The sequence below is a fragment of the Haemaphysalis longicornis genome, unplaced genomic scaffold, assembly GCF_048455015.1.
Source record: "Haemaphysalis longicornis isolate Haplotype H1 unplaced genomic scaffold, Haemaphysalis longicornis Haplotype H1 scaffold_2, whole genome shotgun sequence".
Taxonomy (NCBI): Eukaryota; Metazoa; Arthropoda; class Arachnida; order Ixodida; family Ixodidae; genus Haemaphysalis; species Haemaphysalis longicornis.
In genome coordinates, this window is record NW_027526295.1 from 164415592 (window position 1) to 164435866 (window position 20275).

The 20275-nt window shown below is 50.3% G+C and overlaps 1 protein-coding gene across 9 annotated transcripts in view; it reads left to right on the forward strand.

Moving 5' to 3' along the window:
- Nucleotides 1–20275, forward strand: part of LOC144169428 (tensin-3-like) — a 292831-nt gene that overhangs the window by 78778 nt on the left and 193778 nt on the right. For 7 of the 9 annotated variants that reach the window (XM_077698569.1, XM_077698567.1, XM_077698574.1 and 4 more), the window contains exon 2: nt 3708–3752. In XM_077698569.1, coding sequence (XP_077554695.1) covers nt 3708–3752 — 45 coding nt within the window. Of the gene's footprint in view, nt 1–3707; nt 3753–3793; nt 3833–10721; nt 10735–20275 lie in introns of those variants that run through there. The other 2 variants (XM_077698572.1, XM_077698579.1) reach the window with 2 other exon arrangements.

Genomic DNA, 20275 nt, shown 5'->3' on the forward strand with positions numbered 1-20275 from the left:
CGTCCGTTCTGTCGTCCGATATGTGGGCTGTTTCTTTTAATCTTACATACTTATGTTACTCTCTCTCTCTCTCTCTCTCTCTCTCTATATATATATATATCTGGCTGTCTTATGGGTATATCTTTCGGCTGGCTTGTTTCACCTCCACATTTCCTGCGGGGTACAACTCAATGAAACGGGCACTTTTTATGACAACAACAACATCTGTTTGTCTAGATGTTTTCACGAAAACAGCGTCAAGGAACACGCGTGCTTGCGTGCCTATTTTCCACAATAAGCCCTTGCTCAAGACTGTTGGGGAAATACACAAAACAAAGCCCCTTGATCCATTGGTGACCTACTGAGAAGTGCATACAAGTATGGCGCATACTTAAAGTGCATTAATGGACGATACGCGCCGTCCATACGCTATAGTTCAGTTGGTCGTTCGGCTAGATACAGCCGTAGGCTGATGTTTTGATGTTAATACTCGGGACAAACGGGTCTGGCAACAACTCCGGTACGATGAACATCTATAGTGTAGGGAACAGGCCGAGCTGTCCAAATTCTGTACGTTCCGAGAGCGCAGCCACGGACAGACGAAATGAGAACACGAAAATATGCACCGGAATAAGCAAAAATCAAAGAATACGGATAGTGGACATAAATTAAGGGCTCGGTAGTGGTATATTTGAAAAGACACATTTTCAGTTTTTGTCACTGCAATAAAGACACGCAACAATTTCACGTGCACAGAAAGAAATCGCACACTTTTTGTGTTCTGGTTCATATTTTCGTATTCGCGTTTCATTTGTGCATGACTGTGCATGGGGGCAGAGTAAAATAAAAAATCTAGCTTGTTTTACACGCCGAAGCAGCACCTGAACTGCGAAGCCCTGCGTCGCGCAGGTTTGCGGATTATACCGCCTAGGGGTCTTAAGGAGCGCCTGAATATCGGCACACGGGCGTTTTAGCTGTTCGGCTCCCTTAGAAAATAAAAAAGGATGTAAACTGCGAGAATTGAACAAAGCACGAAATTTAACCATAAACAGGCAGCTTTCCGCAAGCTGTATTGATGAAAACCATGAAAAACCCAGGCAGCTTTCCTTGAGCTATTTCGCGATGCATTATGATCGGGAAATTAATCCAGACTACATTTGCAGTGGCCATTGTAATGCAGGCAACATGTGAGAAAATGCAGGACACTTCTAAGCATGCGCAGCAAGTCGGTCGAAGAAGTGCACGCAGCGAACAGATGCTCTCTTTACGCTTCCTCTTCCACGGTCGGCTGCGCTCTTCGGCAGCGCCTTGAATGCGCGGCGCGATCTGACCCGCGTCCCTCGATTGCGTATTCGTACGGACAGCTGCGCCCTTTGAGTCGCGTTCCTGTCGGCTTCCGGCGTGCCATTGAGTGACAGGTCACGCCGACCTTCGGCTGTCGCTGCAACGGCGTCCGAGCAAACAGAGAAACGGGTCCCGCAAGACGTTTCGAATCGCGCCCAGGCGTAACGTCGTGCCGAGGCACGCCGACCTCCTAAGAATCGTCGACCGAGTGCTCGCCTAAGAAACTTTGGGCGCCGCTTGGCTCGTTCGGCACAGTCCCGGTCACGACTTGACCGCGGAGTCCATCCCTCCTCCCCTCTCTCTCTCTCCTTCAGCCCGCTTTAAATTCTCTCTCTTCGAGCACGGTCAATGCCTCCGAAAGCAAGGAAGAAGAAAGGATACCGTGCGATCATGAAAAGTATTTAAAAAAAAAAAAAAACGCGAGTACACGCGGCAGCGTTTTCTTACATTCCGGCTGACTTCAAATTCAGCGCGCATTCTGAGCGGCTGCGGTAGGTGTGCGCGCGCCCCCCAGCGATATTTAAGGAAATTAAGAGTGCCGCTTATTTAAATACTGCGGCGTTCCGGCGGGACGTGCAGTATGCGCTTAAATTGATAACGGAGTAAGAGGCCTCCCGCCTCGCCGCTGCTGAAGCCGCGGGAGACTGTCATGGTGGCTTCCCGCCGGGCTGCTTAGCGTACTCCATAATGCAAGGAGTGTGCCTTCCAGAGTGGTCGAGCGGATCTCTTATCTCCAATCGGTAGACAACATCCCGGCAGTGTTTTCTCTGGTCAGATGCCAATTATTATTGATCTCGCTCATATGTACGACCGTGCTGTCGGCTTACGACCGGATTAGGAACTTTCTCGAACCAGCATACTTCCGCGCGCGGGAAGGGAGTGAATCAGAACAGGGAACTTATCCCTCATATTTGGCATAAATTCGGTTGCGTGTGCGTGTACAATTAAATCCAATCGTGATCACTGACACGAACAAGAAGTACATCGGCGGACGCGCGAGAACTAAATAAATCAACGTATAAGGACGCAAGCTATACCAGCTTTTCTCAGAAGTCTCCGAACGCGTCGAGACACGCGTACAGCTGGTAAGGCGGCTGATACCGTGGGCGATAACGGGCGATGGTTTCGCTGCTCTTTAAACGAATTCCTTGAACACCGCATTCATGACGTCAGAATCAGAGTAGAATTGGTATCCCTTTAAAGATTTCTTGAAGGGTCCAAGCTGGTGAAAGTATAAAAGTTAGCCTGAGGCCATGTTGTGGAAAGGACCAAAAGTAAAAAGGGTGAGACGTGCAGAGAATGACGAAGCATGTTTTGTGAGACCACAGCGGGAAGGCGATCCTTTTGGCTATAGGTTCGTCGACGATGCTACTGCCAATGTCGAATATAACCTACGCAACCTCTGCATCGGGCTTACTGCAGCTGCTTCCTGCAGCATTACTGAAGACCACAGGAGCTGAAGACCATCTGAGAGTGCGGGCGAAAGCGACATGGTCGCTCATTACCGCCTCGCCCGTCGCAAGCATCCAACTGCTCATTCTCAACTTACCTATGCGCAGCAACGCACGTAGAGGCACTCCTCCAGACCCACCCTCTTCCTTGCCGAGCTGTCCACCCTTCCGTATAGTCCTCTCCTGATTGTCCTTCGTTCCCCACTCTATGTAGAGCTTCCTTAATGACCCCTTCCTTCTAATCTCCTCCAACGAGCCGTGGGAGGGGGTGGTGCGTTGGGTAGCTCCGACCAGGTGACACAACTTTCCTTCGTGGACAGCGCTAGTCGCCGCTTGGCTGGAGACTGCGGTCACCCCGGCCCTTAAACCCCACTGCGACCAATGAAGCTGTCTCTCTGTCTTTCCCCGTGGTTTATTTTTTCCGGTGCACGCTGCGGAGCAGCGATCAGTGCTTGTGTTCTATTTTGTATAATGCACACTCCGCTGTATTAGTATTATCACACCATTAATGCCATGATACCCCAGAAACGTCTCACTCTTTTTCTTTTTGGCCTTTTCGACAACATTGCCTCAGGCTGACTTTTATACGCAGTCAACACCTGTCAATCAGTCCCATATAAAAATTCACGGTGAATTCACAGCGTTGACAATGTTTGTAATGCATTTGTCGATCATAGGGAATCAACTCCAGATGTGGGCAGGTATAGCGGCCTTTTGAATGTTGAGGCATTTAACGGGCTGCTATCTTTGACTAATGACGTCGCCAGCACCCGGGCACTCTTATGGCGCTCTGGCAGGCGCAGTGGGACGAAGTTAGCGGGGGGTCTCGCTAAACCGCAAACGCGCTCGTCATAGCCGCGGAGTTGTTTACTCTGGAGTGGCCGTCGCCTTCGCACACTGCACCTACTCACACGTACCGCTTATTGTTCGCAGGTGCAGACAGAGACAGCGGACGACTCCGATGGCAGCGGAGGACGGGTGAGTGCTTCAGTCATTTGATGAACGAGATTGAGTGCGCATGGATGCTGGTGGCGATGACGGGATTCTGCTTTGGCGACGTGAGTTAATTAGTGTGAAGCTGTTTAGCAGTCTCCGAGTCGCAATCATCGTTATAACCGAAATGCACTTCCTCAAGGTGAGGATGTAGAAGGGAAACTGAGCAAAGGTCAGCCGTCTTAAGCACCTCAGGAACTTCAAATAATTCTTACGTAAGGCATGTGGCAGGCGAATAACAGTTTGCAAACTGATGCAAGGAAATGTTTCGAGTTGTATTTCGCGAGACTAGTTGCATTTTGCATGATAGGTATCTGCAGTCAGGTTGACTAAGCTATTTATTAATTCTGCTTGGGAGCAACTGCGGCTCTGTCTGTCGCCAAGCGACCCAGTCGTGTATGCCTTAAAATTGTGACGCTATAGCCAGGTCTTTTCCTGGAAACTGCCACCTTTCGTACAGACGTGCACAGTTAAATCTGGACTATGATTTACGGTCGAGGTGGAAATTCGCCGTTTCCATATAAGTGCATTCCCCGTGAGAATTATCCGCTCAGTGTTGCCTTCGTTCCCTCGCGTGACATGGGTCTCATCTGAAGATTACGCGATTGTGTGATTCCATGTTTACATTTATCCCTGCATTAATTTTTCATCAGCACAATTGCACCATTCGCGTTTTTGTTATGGTGCAAACGAATATTTCTCTTAGGGGGGAATGTGGAAACTAAAAGGCAAATGCGATTTCTCTCTTAATGTCGACTAGCACTTCGTTAGTTTCAAACTTTGTCTATGTGGTGGTTCGGTTTAGGCGAATGAACTTTTTGTGTAAATTGTGAGAGACCCTATAACTTTTTGTGTGCAGGCTACGAAGAACATGCCGAATGATAGGTTTGCTTATTTAGCTACACGAGTCAGTGTTCCAGCCCAAAAATGCGTTTTGTTCGTTTATATAACCACGTTATCTCAGACCTAGAATTGCTGTATAAGCGTTAGTTTTTTTTAAAGAAGAGTATAGGTTGCCTTCTGCGTGTACTAACGTACTTTATGGTTGAGAGAAGCATCGGTGGCACTTTAACTCGCTGTTTAGCGTTTGAAAGAAGACGTAGGATATCTACGCTTATAGCACATTCGAAGGGTAATTTGCAAAAGTGTGTAATTGGAACACATTTTTTGTGTTTCTGCTTATAATCAGGGCCCGCCATTCATTTTAGATACATCTTTCTGTGCCATTTTTTTTTTTTCGTTTAGATTACGTAACATTTGCCTGAAAGTTGTTGGGTAACTTCGGCGCCGGCATCAGTTCCGGTTATGTGTTTCCGCACACTTATCCACCGCGCGTGAGGAGCACGGCACAATGCGGACGGCTCGTGCACACGGAAAATCGGCTGGTAACTTTTTTGTGCAAAAAAATTGCTTCGTAATAGTGATGCTAGGCTGGGAAAACAGCAGTGCTGGCGGCCCCCCTCTCTTCGTCTTTTTTTTTTTTTTTTTTTGCGAGCTCCTGACGTGGCGCAAGCCCTCGTGCAAGCCTGGACGACGCCGCTGTACACGAGTCCTTATACCACGGGTTCCGCAGTGACGTCACGGCTTGACGGACGCCGGTGAGGACCGGCTAGCGCAGCGAGTGCGAAGCCATGCACAGTTGTGCTAGAGGTTGCTAGGTAACGCGAGGTGACGTCATCGCTCCGCGAGGTTTTTTGGTGCGACGGACGGATAACGCTCGCCTTAAACAGTTCTGCTGCGAAAATTGAAGGCTACACCATCTGTGAGATAAGTGGCTCAGCAGTAAAAGCAGCGTTTAACAAAGTTGGCGAGGTTGTTCGCAGTTATGGTTGAAAATGCGGTGGCGGTTACACACACAAGCACACGTGTGTGGGTGCGCGCGCGTGTGTGCGTTTGTGCATAAACCGCTTGTAATTTTCCTGCCCTTACATGCCCTTGTGTGAACCTCTCAGCCATTTTCAACGTTCGTGGATGCGCGCCCTCTAAACAAAAATGCGGGGGTTTTAATCTCACAGTAGGGCTCACAGCATATAAATCTTAATTTTCAGTCACTTCCTGAACACTTTTATATTCCCTTCACGGCCCGCATCACGTTTTCCCTTGACCTTGCAGGAAAAGGCTGCCGTATTGTACTATGCCTTGGCGTTCTGCTGTCGGATTTCCTAAGTACATATTTGTCAAGATATTTGCCGCTGTTTAAACAGAGGCTACAAAAAAAGCATCGTTGTGCGTTACTGAACAAACAAAACAGAACAAGTTAAACAGTTTGCCTAACCGGCTCTGTTGAGCAAGGGACGCAGAATAAGCGCACCGCCGCCAAGAGGCTCAGAGTCAGCGGAGTGGTTAGCACACGCTTCGGCGCTACGGCCCCACCTCGGGCGCAACAGGCCGTGGGTGCTTACAAATTGCCTACGTGGTTACGCCTCGGCCGCTCTCATGCATAAAATTCACATCACATCGTCGTTCCCGTTCCGTCCGACGATTTCTCACCGGAAGCCCCGCTACGGGCTGCTCGAAGTACGCGCCGCAGTGTTGTACACGTCTCGGAAGACGCACAACACACCGTGCGGGGAGGGAAGCGGGGGCCACGCCCTCCTTCCTCCCGCTGCGTTAGATGGCGCCACCGGTTCGGCAATCGCGAGAAATTCGCCTTGCACTCGTTCTCTGCCTCGTAATTCAACTCCACCTGAAAATACCCCGCCTCTCGCCATCTCGCCCGTCTCCCAGAGTGCATACGCTCTGCTGTCCACTGCTCGAAGTGTTCACGTGTGATGATATGTATTCGCGCTTCGGTGATTTCCCCTCCCTTTTGTCTGCTGTAACATATGATTGTCGCACGAGCAGCCTGCTCGTCGGCCAAGTGTGAATGCGGAAAACGAGCGCATTTTGTTCTGCTTTGTTTGGTTCGTCTCAAGGACGCTTCTCTTGCCCTTTTTCCTTCTTTGACGACCTGTGCGTTAAAGCGTATTTGGTGTTTCCCGGTTATGTTCTGTTTTTTTTTTTCTCCCCTTGTCAAGGTCACAGGAAATATGCGCCTGCCATATGCCCCCCCCCCCCCCCCCCCCGCCTCCTTCCCCTATATTTCTTTCCCCAGGCAAACTGTTGTGTCTGGGTTTATGGCCATGTCGTAAACGGGTCACGTTGCGGCAGATCCATATTGCCTCTCAAAATCCTGGCGCGCTATCTGGCGTGGAAGTGAATAGCGGGGGCGTACCCGCTGGTCTGCGGATACTTCGTGCCACGCCCTTCAAACGTAGTCTGGGAAATAACGGGTGGTTGTTGCGAGAACCCGTTGCTGATATCTGGCGATACTGGCTTCCTTTGGAAATTATTTCCATACGGATATTAAACGTGTCTTTCGACCGTATGCAAATATAACGTATTACAAGGGAAAATACGGCCTACTGATTTGTGGCAATGGGCGTATTCAACTTCGCGTGGTCAGGATTGCTCGATTGGATTCCAGCTGACTTCATAGGAACCCAATTGCCAAATGCCTGACCTGCTGCCCGGGGTTTTAGTTGTTTGTTTTGTTGAATACCAATTAAAGTATAGTGAACTGTCCGATCCTGAGCGCACGTTTACAGCGCAGAACAAGGACGAAAAGACAGAACGGAGCGGCACGAACCCTGTTGTTCTATTCCTACCACTTCGACAGTGTTCTGCGCTGTAAACTTTTGTCATGTATTGTCGACAAGCCCAGCTAGATTTTAGATCCTTAACGAGCCTAGGGAAATGAAACAAGCGTAGTTCTCAGTCTGTTCATTCACCGGCAGCTGTTTATAGCAGTGCAGGTTTGTCATCGTATACTTGAAAAAAAAAAAAAAAAAACTGTGGTTGATTCCTCTTCATAGGAATCGACAAAACACGAAAGTAAAATGTGCAGCGAAATTTGCAGCTGAGCATGATTTGCGGGTCGGTGGCTGTCTTGTGGGTGTGCTTGGCGAGCGACGTCCTGCTGGCGGGTCGCTTCGGCAAAGGTGTACTGGCGTCATTTCCGTGAAGGATATGACTTCAGTGAAATCTTGGTATATCCCGGCATAAAACACTTTCGTGTTAAAATATAAAACCCGAAAACGAACAACCCGAAGTAAAACGTACTTTTTAGTACTAAAGGTTGCTTCCCGCATGAAGACCCTGTGTGCAGGGGTGCACCCTTTAAAGGCCGCTTGCTTCGTTGTATTGGCGTCACGTCCGTGACGGATATGACGTTTCAAATTCAAGTTCACATTTATTCATTTATGTATATACATGTCACGTTGCAAGGAGTGTGGTCAAAAAGCCAGCACAGGCGCTGGCTTGACGAGGACCTTACCCCGTGTACACACGTCTATGGCAGCGCAGCACTGCCGTTTTCAAATTACAAAGCAAGTGTCATAAGTTAAAAAAAAAGAAAAAAAAAAAAAAAGAACAGAAACAAGTCGAACCTCAGTCGACCAACCAAGTGAAGTCTTCGTGAATCCCGGAATAGAACACTTTCTTGTTAAAAAAAAACAATTGAGCGCTTTGGAAGAGGGGTCCAGCTTTAAGTTCTCTCGCCCTCATCCTAACTTTACCATTCCGGTAGAGAGAAATACTTTGCGAATATCTTCATTACCAGGATAATGACAGTGATGTACATTGATGAGCGGCTTTCTTAAGTCCAGTTTATTCCTTTGGTTGCACGAAATCTGGGGTAATACTTTGCGGCTAACTATCTTGCTGTATAACTTGTACACAGCTGAGAGAATGGTCGGTAATTCTTGAGCGAATTATACATGGCCGGGAATTTTCGGTACCTTCAATGCCCTGAGGCGTTCCGAGAATAATTTTGACAGCCTACTTTGTATAACATTACCTCTGTCCCATAGTGGATTTGCAGTTTTTCCTCCAGCACCACCAGCTTTGCACTCTTCATTCTTACGAGCGCCTTTTCCACTCCGTCCTAGACCGTTCAGTACTCTTCCCTCGCTTATACCGTTGCTAAAATACCAAGCTGCACGGGTTATTTCCTCTGCTTTTATTATCTCACCCAAGCCCTTAGTTCTATTACCAATATCGTCTCTCGGTACATACATTTTATATCTGCCAATAGCAAGGTTCTTCGCTGCCCTTAAGCTACCGTTTTTGGTTAACTTTTCTCCAACTTCCTTTTTGTCTTTGGTTTATTTTTCCCCAATTCTTTTGTAGGGCCGAATGTCACTGCTCTTGCTATTTTCAAGGTTTTTTCTTGCGTATCATTAACATTTGTGCCTAATAGTTGCATGTTTGTCCTCTCATATTTTCACTCATTCGCGCGGGAAAGCGTGCCTTTTTTTCCACGTTTGCTTAACCAGCAGGTGTGGGTGAAGTAATTTCAAGTCATGGATGATTGATTATGAGGTTTAAAGCGCCGACGCTACGCAGACGATGAGGAGTGCCGAAGTGGAGGGCTCCGGATTAATTTTGACCACCCGGGGATATTCTACGTGCGTCGAAATCTCGAACACACGGGCGCTTTCGCTTTTCGCCTCCACCAGAAAAGCGGCCGCCGCGGCCGGGAATCGAACCCGCGAACTCGGGCTCAGCAGCCCAACGCCATAGCCACTAGCTGAGCCAACGCGGCGGGTTCGATTTATGGCTGAAAGCAAGCAGCCTAACACTGCCCTTGTTTTTAGCACACCGTGCACTTCGTGTATCGAATTAACAATTACATCGGAGTGTTTTCCGGCCCCCTTCGAGTGTTATGTACCAGGGTTCTGGCAGCATGCGTGCTCATATATCGAAGACCGCGCACTGTTTGCACCATTCCCACCACGCGCTTATTTCTCCCTGTTGCACCTACGCTTTTGTGTACCGTCGCAAGTACATAAAACTCAGCTTCCGCGCAGTTAATCTGGTTCCCCGCTAGGTGCTCTATATAAGGCCCCGTCGCCGTTTCTCGCGTGACGGCGGGTGGACCAGCGTGCGCGTATACAGTAAAGCCTAAAGCCGCCGCGCTAAGTAAGACAGCACTCCCACACGCGGGTGCAAACGGTGGCTGCTGCGTTTGACGCTGCGCCGGCGGCAGACGCCGTTGTTCGCCTCGCGCGCGCCCCGGGTCCGCCCACCGGCCCACCGGCCCCGATTCCTATATTTATTTTGCTCTCCCCTGGCTCCCTTCTTCACCGGGTGCTTCCTCGTCTCTTCTTTCGTTCTTTCTTGTCGCTGCCCGGGCCGCGTGCGCGCGCGCCCAACGTGGGCACTCGGCCCACACCGGCGCGCGCCAGTCCCACTCCCGTCGCAGGAACGCGCGCGCGTTGCCGCTGCTGCTGCAGTGCTGCTGACGCTTCGCTGACTATTTCGCCTGGCACCGCGCCGAGCGACTCAGCGCCACTTCAAAGACGAGGAGTCGCCACTCTCCACCTTTGCTTATCCCTCAGCAGCTTTGTGCGTCGTCGCGAAGTCGCACGCTTTCCCATCTACGAGAGTACTTCGTGATTTCTTCCAAGTGACTTTTTCTAAGATCAGTCATTGCGCCTCAACGACCTTCGTTCTGTCCAGGCAGGCCAGATCCCAAAATTCCCGCTGTGTTCCCGTTTAAAAGTCCTTCCGGTCACCAGATTAGCCTCCGTCTCTTGTGTGATTCCCTCTAGAAGTTCCAGTTCGACACGAGGCATTGCAGGATCATCGACGCCGACAAATATTCTTCTGGGACCGTTCCCCTTGTGGACACGCCGAACGGATTTTGTGGAGAAAGTGATGTGAGTGCGTTGCCATCTAAAGTGTAACTCTACTGCGACCCCTGCGTTTCAACGAGGTTCTCAACCGGCTGGATCTCTCCGCGCCCCCAGTTCTGCCTATAACCCTGTGGTGACCTAAAGCGAACCGAGACTCGCCCGGCCGGCGCCTTCCGTGGTTTCGCCCGCATCTCCCTCGGGCACCGACGTAGTTTCGCCATCCCCTGCAGCGGCGCGCCCGCCGGACTCGGAGGGGGCGTACGCACGCACGCGCCACAAGTCGGCAACAGGTCAGTCAGGACGACCCACAGTATGCGGTAGCTGCCTGCCACGCTGCTGGCTTGCTCGCTCTTCTGATTAATTGCCCCCGCTGCAACTAGGCCGGGCGGAGGCGCCCATGGTGCGTTTGTTCTTAGTTAATCTTGCACGGGGTTAGATGCTATCGGCAATGTCGGTCAGCCGCCCTTGTTGCGTACACTTCTTGGACAGTGTAGCATGTACGGGACTCCCCCTTTCCCAGGCACTGAATGAAAGAAAGAAAGCGGCGGTGATCGAGTGATGAGATGACCTACTTTCACGCGACCATCTTTTCTCACGTCAACGGGAATCGCTGCTAACGTGGCTGCAGGTCGCCGTAACCGATTCAGAGTGCTGGTCCGACACGGGGTCTACGTAACAGGGGAACTGAAGGGCCTGACTATTTATAGCTTGCAGCTTCTCCAGGAGCACCGCGTATTACTCAGCCTGCAGTTTATTTGCAAATCGTTCGAGGCAGCTGCAGAGGCAAACCAAGGGCGTTTTCGATTAGAACATTTGTTTTAACATGGAACGCTCTGTGGCCTATTTGCCGTTGCATCGCCCAAAAGAGGTCCGTCGCAGGGAAGGGCACATTCAGCGCCTTGCTTAGAAGTGAAGTAATTGATGTTGTCAGCTTCCTTTGGAGCGATGTTGGCAGCGCAGTGCTGGAAAGACTCTTTTAGCCCAAGGATTCTCAAATCGGTTCTGTGGACTTGAGGGGGCCGCGCGGGCATTTAAGGGGTCTGCGAAGCCCTCCCTGAGACTCTGCCCCCGCCCCCCCCCCCCCCCCCCCCCCCCTGCACCCCCCCCCTTATATCTTTATCTTTTTGCCAAATTTTGCTGCTGCTGATGATGATTTCTATTGGTTTCCCCTTTGTATCGCCGGACCGACTAGCAGTGACCGACTGCTAGCAATGTCAAAAGGCGGCTTCACTGCATTACTTGAACGTTTATTTTCTTGGCGTAGCACACGTTTTAAAGTTGGCTTTTTAACGACACCCCCGCTATGCGGAAAAGCAAGACACACAAAAAGCAGCATGTAGGTGTTTGGGTGACTTTTAGCCGCAGTTGTTTGCCAATATGACACGCATTAGCGTAAACGTAAGACACAAAAGCGGGCATTTGGTAAGTACGTGGGAAATTTGAGCTGCTAGTGCAAAATATTTGACATTATGACACGTATCGACATAGTTCATTGCGGCCTCCCCCGTCGCTTTTGCAAGCCCGAAAGGCGTCCGCAGCGGACTCACAGTTGATAGCCAAAGTTTCAGCCTGCACATCTAAGGGAACCGTGGCTTCGTTATTGCTCTTGAGTGGGCGTGACACAGCTTAGAATTGCTTATTAGCATGTTTTGTTATCGTGGAAAATGGCGAGCTTATCGGTACAAGGCAAGAAAACACCGAAAACCGGGTCGGACACGACGAACACGAAATGTTGACTACAGCTAATGATGGCTATGTTTCGAAGGCTACAAGTCTGCAGGGGTATTCGTCAGGGGTAAGGAGCCCCAGACGAGAAGAAAGATGTATGGAATGCTGCTAGGCAGTTGTGAATTGCCTACGTTAAACGTTCTCAATAGTCTAACACATTGATACCGCAAGACTACTGTGAAAGGTTAGCAAGCAACAACTTCCGCATACAGCGCGGCGGTACGACATCCGTAATTTGACTGGGCAACGAGCGTAACGCATGTGACCTATGACCTCACTTGTGGTCTCCCGCGAATGCTTCTTACCCAGTCCCTCAGTTGAGGGGGGAGGAGGGGGGGGGGGGCATTGTTAAGCTGTGGGCTGCACATGTGGTTTGGCTGCAGCGAACGGGTGAGGCTTCAGTTCCCACCGCCACTGACACGAATGGCTGGACTACTACAGTTCATTTCACGAGCTGCATGCACCACAGTGGATGCTAGAGCAGGTCTAACTTATCGTCACATTCTACAGTGACCGGCCGAAAAAAAAAAAAAAAAAACCCGGGCTATCTCCACTAACTTGAAACTTGGGGAGGGGCGAAGCATGCAGTGCATAAGCGTATTTTGGCACCTTGGTGTTTTTGCCAACGGAGATTAAACCGTTGGGGGGTAGAGGTATACAGCTTTGCTGTAAAAGTCTCTTGTCTTTGAAGCACGAAGCGTTCTAGCGCGAGGCGTAAACCAGTATCCCGGTGTTTTTTTAGCACGCCCACGTTACGTTCTAGCGTGAGGCGTAATCCCGGTGTTTTAGTACCGTGACTACATGAGACGACGGTTACGACGACGACACCACGAGACGCCGACAGCCCGAGCCCCTGAGGGGCTTCGCCCCTAAAAAAACGACAATATACGTTTGGGCCTTGGAAGGGCATAACTGACCCCCAACTGGCCACGTGGAACCGCAAGGCCCTAACGCCTTCTGTCGATTTCTTCAGCCGGACACTAGAACTTCACGGTGAGTTAAACACACTTTTTGGGAAGCTTTGTTGCAAGCCGTGTAGTATCCACTGTGTCTCACGCAGCTTGTGAAATGAACTGTATGTAGTATAAACGTTTCGCCTCCTCCTTCATGTTGAAATTTGTTGCACTCCTTCCACCTTTAAAATCAGCTGCTTGCATTGCTGCACTGAAGTGCGCCCGTCGACAACGTCCTGGGCTGTGAGGCGACGCGAGCTACTTCTGCTCAGACGCCGGCACCGTATACGACAGCGGTGGCAGCCTGCGTGGATGGCTTGTCTGATGAGTTGGAGGTCGGCCTGCCGACTTCTGTGTCGGCGGCGGCGGCGGCCCGTCGAGCGCGTACTACGCTGCCGGATTCCTGTCTTGCGAGAATCCTACCAATCACCTTGACACAGAGCAGGCTGGCGCTGCAGCGCCCGCACACGCACTCGCCGCGTTCCGCCCTTCCAAGAAAGGCTTTCGCTGGCGAGGACGCCGGCGGCTGACGTAGCCGCAGGGAACGGCCCGGACAGAAAGAACGTTCGCGCACGCACCTTGTACGTCGCGTCTTCGACGGGTAATGTCCCCTCCTACGACCGCACCCTACCAGCTGTTAGCGTCTCTGAGCATTGTTGGTTTCCTTGTGTTGTGTTCTCACAGCCGACTACCGCAAACCCTTGTTACAACAAAATCGCCCTATTCGAAGTTTTTCATTGTCCTCACTGTAGTGTATAGAGAGAAACTCATACCTGCTTTGACCGAAGTTCCGCTTATAACGAAGCCAGTTTTGCTGCCCCGAGGACTTCGTTATAACGATTTTTTACCGCTGTTCTTGTGGCCTTGAACCAGAGATGGGTGAGACACGGCCTTCACTCGCGTATACGCTGCAATGCAGCGAACTGGTTAGCTCAAAGAACAACGAAGGCCATTCTCAGTGCACTCATAGCAGCTGCAGCTGACGCTCTATTTATGGTAAGTTGCGGCGGGTAGCGACGCACGCAAGAAAGAAGCACTGGAGAGAAACAAACAGCGTCAAGTTCGCGAAAGGCAAACAAGGCACATAGACACAAGGCGCTGACTCACGTGCGTGCATTCCTTATTTGTGTTTCGTCTGGTAGGCGCAGTTTAGCTTTGTAGAACGCCCCTGAACCAGGCATCCCACATTTACTACCTACTAATGGAAAAACAAAGCTTACAAAACTTGAGTCTACGTGAATTTGTTTTTCTCTGTAGCTGTCGCGCCTTGACAGAAGAATAGAATATTTTGTACAGTATGAAGTGCAGTAGCAGGAGTGGGAAGGCGGAGTGAAAAGGGGAAAGGAGTGCACATACATACACGCACACGCACGTACACATGCGTACGTACACACACGAAGGGTACCTTGGCTTTCAGTTGTATGGGGACGCGAAAAGATAGGCCCCAAATGGCGTCACCTGGGCGTAGACGTTGAGTAATTTTTACAGCACCGGACATTGCTCAACGTGCCTATTCAGCTTCAGCAAGCGTGTTCGGACGCCGTGAGCTTATTTGCAAGTATGAGCGAGCTGGGCTCGCACTGAAGACCGAAAATGCCACCATCGTGCTTCGGCACCGAAAGCGCCATTAAGGGCTGTCCAGTTTTCAATGCGTCATCATGATATCCAAGGAATTCTCGCCTGGAAAACCTCGGCCGCGCCAATGAATTTCAGTTATATCTCATCGCTTGTGTGTGCCGTAGGGAACAATGCGGTACTCCGCTTAGAATGATGGCCTTGACAGTAGTGTACATTAGGGCTTCAATTGATGTCGGTTTGCTTTTGTTGATGCGCCGCGTCTTCATTTCCGTATCCCAGCATAAAAGGGCTCTCCACGGGATGCCAGCAGGCGGCGACGAGGGGGTTCAGGGCGACGTTTCGGCGAGGAGGCGTTGCAGGCGCCCTGGAGACCGTCTGTTGCATGAGGCATGCGACAGGCACATCCATCACGTCGCACGAGCTCTATCGCCGAGACATGAACTCGTGTACACGCACCAAACGCTAGTCGAGTACGATGTAGAAGCCACGGCCGATTCGCGCCCCTTGCCCGTTGATTGGGGCGGAGAGAGAAGTCAGCCCGCTCCCTCCTCCCACGCAGCGAAGTCTGGGAAGGATGGTCGTAAATAAGCAGGTCTTGCACGAGCAGATCGCTTTTCCCGCTCCTTCTGGAACCCTTCGCGGGCCTCGTGGAGCACGCCGGCCGTTTGTTGAGTGTAGCCAACATATGGTCTGGACGCGAGGCATTATAAATAACAAATCGGCGCGCCGACGTGCTACCGTGGCGGAAGCGGATTTGCAAACCACTGACTCGTGAGGAGGCACAGCTGCTTACTCTCTCTCTCTCTCTCTCTCCTCTCTCTCTCTCTCTCTCTCTCTCTCTCTCTCTCTCTCTCTCTCTCTCTCTCTCTCTCTCTCTCTCTCTCTCTCTCTCTCTCTCTCTCTCTCTCTCTCTCTCTCTCTCTCTCTCTCTCTCTCTCTCTCTCTGTATCTCGCTGAAAATATGAACAGTCGGCTACCTCTTCCACTAAAAAGAAACGTATACAACCAATTAGCGTTTTCGGTGATGACAGATGGGGTAGAAATTTGGATACCTGATACGCGCTTCGCAAGGAAACTTGAGTCGGCACACCGAGCGATGAAAAGAGATTGAGAGGTGTAACGCGTAGGAAAAGAAACAAGCGTTTTGGATCAGTCAGTCAACAAACCCAGGTGGACGACGTCCCAGTTTAAATCAAGAGAAAAAAAAATCGGAGTTGAGCAGGACATGTAATGACAATGGGTCAAAGGTCATGTAATGACAGCGTACTAATGACAGAATCGACGACGGTTGCACTACCAGAGTAACGGAGTGGCTACCGAAAGACGGGACCAGGAGTTCGATGACTCGACGGAGGGATGAGATAAAGAAATTCAGTGCCAAAGCATGTATTCGGAGAGCGCAGGTTAGGAGGGATTGAAAGTCATTGGGAGATGCCTTCATCCTGTAGTAGAAGCTAGGTTGATGAAGGTGAGGACTATGACGATGATGGTGTAAAAGTATTGGCAAGGTGAGGACTATGACGATGATGGTGTAAAAGTATTGGCGACTCTTTGTATTTCTACATATAAAAGTGTGCTTTGTAGTCGGGCAGGCGGGCCACAATAGCTCGGCTTTAATGCGTCGCCAGAATGGAGGCAGCCGCGTTTGCACGCCCGGCAATTGCCGGACCGTATGGAACGCTGTTGCTAGCACATACTAAACTTTAGAAACGAGAGTCGTATGCCAAGAAAAATACCACGCTTTCCGGCATGTGTTTACGAGCCCGTAGAGGGGTGGCATCGGACTATTTCTCTCGAAGTAGGGGCCATCCGCTAACGTGGCCGTCCGTGGCCGTTTGGATAGAAGCTGCAGGGAGAGTTTCGGAAAATCTAAGGAGAAACAAACAAACAAATTAAAACAAGGAAATATTGGTTTGGCGCCATGACGCGAAAGACTCGGGTATTCGCGTGCTTAGAACGTAAGAATAATATTTTAAAGGCATTAGTAGTATTCTCAGCGCCTTGACTTGCTTTGCGTGGTCCGCTTTTTTTCTCCGTTCTTTTCTTTATTATTATTTTGAAGCTTACCAAGAGCAATACTGCACCGGCAAACCGCCGCAGGATGGCGTCTTCCATTTTTTTTTGTTTCTTTCGGGCCTCTTGCTCGTCTCTGTAGTGTTTTGAACGTTATCTGTTCTTTGCTACACTGCTAGTCCGAGCATGATTATCCTTTGATTGGTGAATCTTCTTCGTGGACCGACAGAGCTACAATGATGAAAGCACAACCACACAGTGCAACGAAACGAAGCACCGCCGTAACCGAACAAACCCTTTGTGATGTTAGATGATCATAACCATCTCGTCGTGCTCGCTGTCATCATCATCACCATAATCATAATAATCATCGTCATCGTCAAATCATCATAGCTGCTATAAAACTGCTAAAAGTGCTCCGTTCTCTTACCTTGCCTTTTTGAGATACTAATGGAGTGCCCTATGATGTTTGTTGTGATGGAATTGTATAGCTTGTGGAAGGGCCGCATGACTGACCGGCATGCGGAACCCCCTCGCCCAACGAAGCCATTTGTCGGGAGCAGGCTGCGTTGGTGCGGAGCATTTGTGCGGCGCAAAGTGACCTACCACAGTGTCTGCATCTGGGGCGGTATTCTCGTAACTGTCCCTTTTGAAAACGTCCCTTTTGCGTCCCTTTCATCGTGACGTACTTCCGGTTAAGCAGTGGGCCTTTGGTTCAAATATCGTAACTGTTCTTGCAAACGCATTTTAAAGAACTGAAACCGTATCAGAGTATCTTTTATGTGTTTATTGTTCCGCGAGCGAACCTACAAAAAGGCGACGAAAAATCGTCTGCTCCAAATCGTCTGCTCTGAGTAGCCACGGCTCATAGCTCCGCCGTGCTTGCATGGCGTCACATCCGGGTGTTCGCTTTTAGCCAATCAGGGCTCGCTCAAAAGGGACACTTTTGAAAGGGACACAAAAGGGACAAAACACGGGAATACCACCCCTGTTGGACGCGTGTGTCTGCTTGCCAGAGTTCTGATGGGCAGCCTTATTTTAGCTACAGTAATGTGCATCATCCTCACCTTCTTCTTCTTTATATCTTGTTGGATGACTGCTAACTTTGGTGGTGTGTAACAATAACTGCAAGTTTTCCGTGCAGTAAAGAAAAAAAAACCTCATTAGCCTATTGGTAGAACCGCGGGTGTCGGAACAGATGCCCCGGGTTAGAGTCACAACAATGTCACTATTTTTTTCAAGACACATGATTTTTTTCATTGTAAAATGTTCTCTTAGCTCGATTCCGCGCATTACTTTTGTAAATAAGAGTGGTTTGGTATCTTCTATGTCATTCTAGAGGTATGGTGCGGCATATCAACCCGTTTAACTACGTTTTGCATCACACCGGAAGTTCCGGGCTTGTACCTATCCCGGAACGGAATACCGCCTCTGACATAGATCTCCAACCGTTGCTGTTTTGCGCTGCTGTTGAAACACTCATGCTCATCATCATGCTCATGAATCGTCGTCACCTAACGTTCATCACGCTCTCAAAACGCCCCCTTCTAGCACACAAAGGGTAAAACGAGAGGAAGCGATTTGATGGGACTCAATGACGCTTGTGACGTCCCGTTCCTTCCACCGGAATTCGCACCGATCGCATAGAACGTTGCACGGCAAACGCGGGATATGAATTCGAGAACGCCTCCAAACGTTGCGCAATGGGAGCAGGTGCGGCATAAACGACCTAAGGAAGTGCATCTTTTAGGGTGGGGGGGGGGCTTACTATATACGCCGCCACGACACTTGGTGACAGTCATTCACCACGCGTCTTTCACGGGGTCGGAGCGGCGGCTTTAGCGGTCTTTAGCAAGTAGCGGCTGCAGTGCCATAAAAGGGAGCAGGTATGCGAGGAGGGGGAGGAGGAAGAGGAAAAGAAAGGAAAGGAAGGAGGGACACACACACACACGTTTCTGCGAGGTTCACGTGCTTGGGGATAAAGGCGGCCGCCCTTTTCTATTAGAAGCCCCCCCGACTGGCGGCCGCGGAGGCCATAAATCGCGGAGCGCCGAGAGCACGCCACCGCCTCCTCCATCTGCGGTCAAACGGGTTGACGACGGCGTCCAAACGAGGCCCGTCGGGGGCTCCTGGAATCGGCACGCTGCCTCGGGAGCAGCAAAGTGTAAGAAACGGAGGCCGACTTCAATTTATGGCCGTCTCACTGGAGCCGTAGTTTGGAGGATGCGGAAGCTCTGAACTCTCGTCGCCGCGACCGATTCTTTTGCGCCCTCTCCCGTTATTTTTTTCGTATTTGGCGAGGACGGAAGATTGAACTGAAGGTGGGTTTTGGGTGTGCAAGCGAGCTTCCGGGCGAAGACACGCACACACGCGGCTGGGGAGAGGTTGCTGTGATAATCGAGACGGTGTCCGAGTCGTCGCGTCGCCGACGCCTGCGCACTCCTCGTTGGCGCTAGGTGATTGGGATTTTGTTGGAATTCTGTTGCGCTGTAGGGAGAGGTATGCAAATGAAAGCGGACGAAATAAATTGCTTGCGGAAGGTGCGCCCCTCGATAAGTGATACATGGCAAGGCGTTTCGTTCGTTTCGGGAGGCCTTGAGTGGTGGCGGATGTATGTGACAGGGCGCCCGCACAGCTAGCAACCTGTTTGGACAAGGATTGCTCAGGCCCATTTTATCTTTCGATGCGATGCCCATTTTGACGATGGTGTATCGCCCTAAATTGTCTATTTTGGTTTAGTGAATGTATCCGTGTTGTCGTTGAGGCCTGTGCACAGGTGAGCTTAAGCTATGCAGCAAAAAACACATTTTCCCTAACTTTAAAATATAAATTCGACAAAAACCCATCTGGTTATTATAAGCCGCTCAAACGATTTTAAGGCTGAAAGCGTTTTATGCTGCGGCGTGAAAAGAGAATGTGACGAATGAATACGCCTGAATGAAAGTTTGAGTAATGACAGTGAATGATGAGGTCCAAATGCTTCGTTTCCTCTTTCATTTGTGCCGGAACACGTAAATGAGGCCGACGCTAACAATAAGATTCAAAGCAGTTCCATGCTGTCGGATGTGCAGAGCAGTGCTTTGCCACAGGGGCTGTAGCGCGCTTCTCCGCTCTTTGCTAACCCCCTCACGCTGTCACCCTATCTGTCACACTCTACTCTCGATGAATAGCACAGAGGTTTGCTCAGTGCAATTCAATTTTCCCTCCTTCGCCGTGCTCACGCGCCTTCTCCTGGGACAGCTCGCATCCTTTTCTTTAACTTTTGTTTCTTGTTGTGCTTTCTGTCATCTCGCACGTGCTGGACACTTTCTGCGCCATTCTGTTTTAGATGCGAAGGCACCTCATTCACTCGCCTTGTCCCTGCATCCGGCCTTGTCCCTACAGATGCGGGGCTGAGAAGACACTATTTTCAGGGGCAATATCCGGAATCTGATGCCAAAGTATGAAGGCCTATATGTGGTCGTGTTTGATCGCACCACTTGAGCGCTTACATGAATTAACACTGATTACTCTGTTGTTTTGTACCGCACCAAGGTCGTCACTGCTTACACTACGTAGC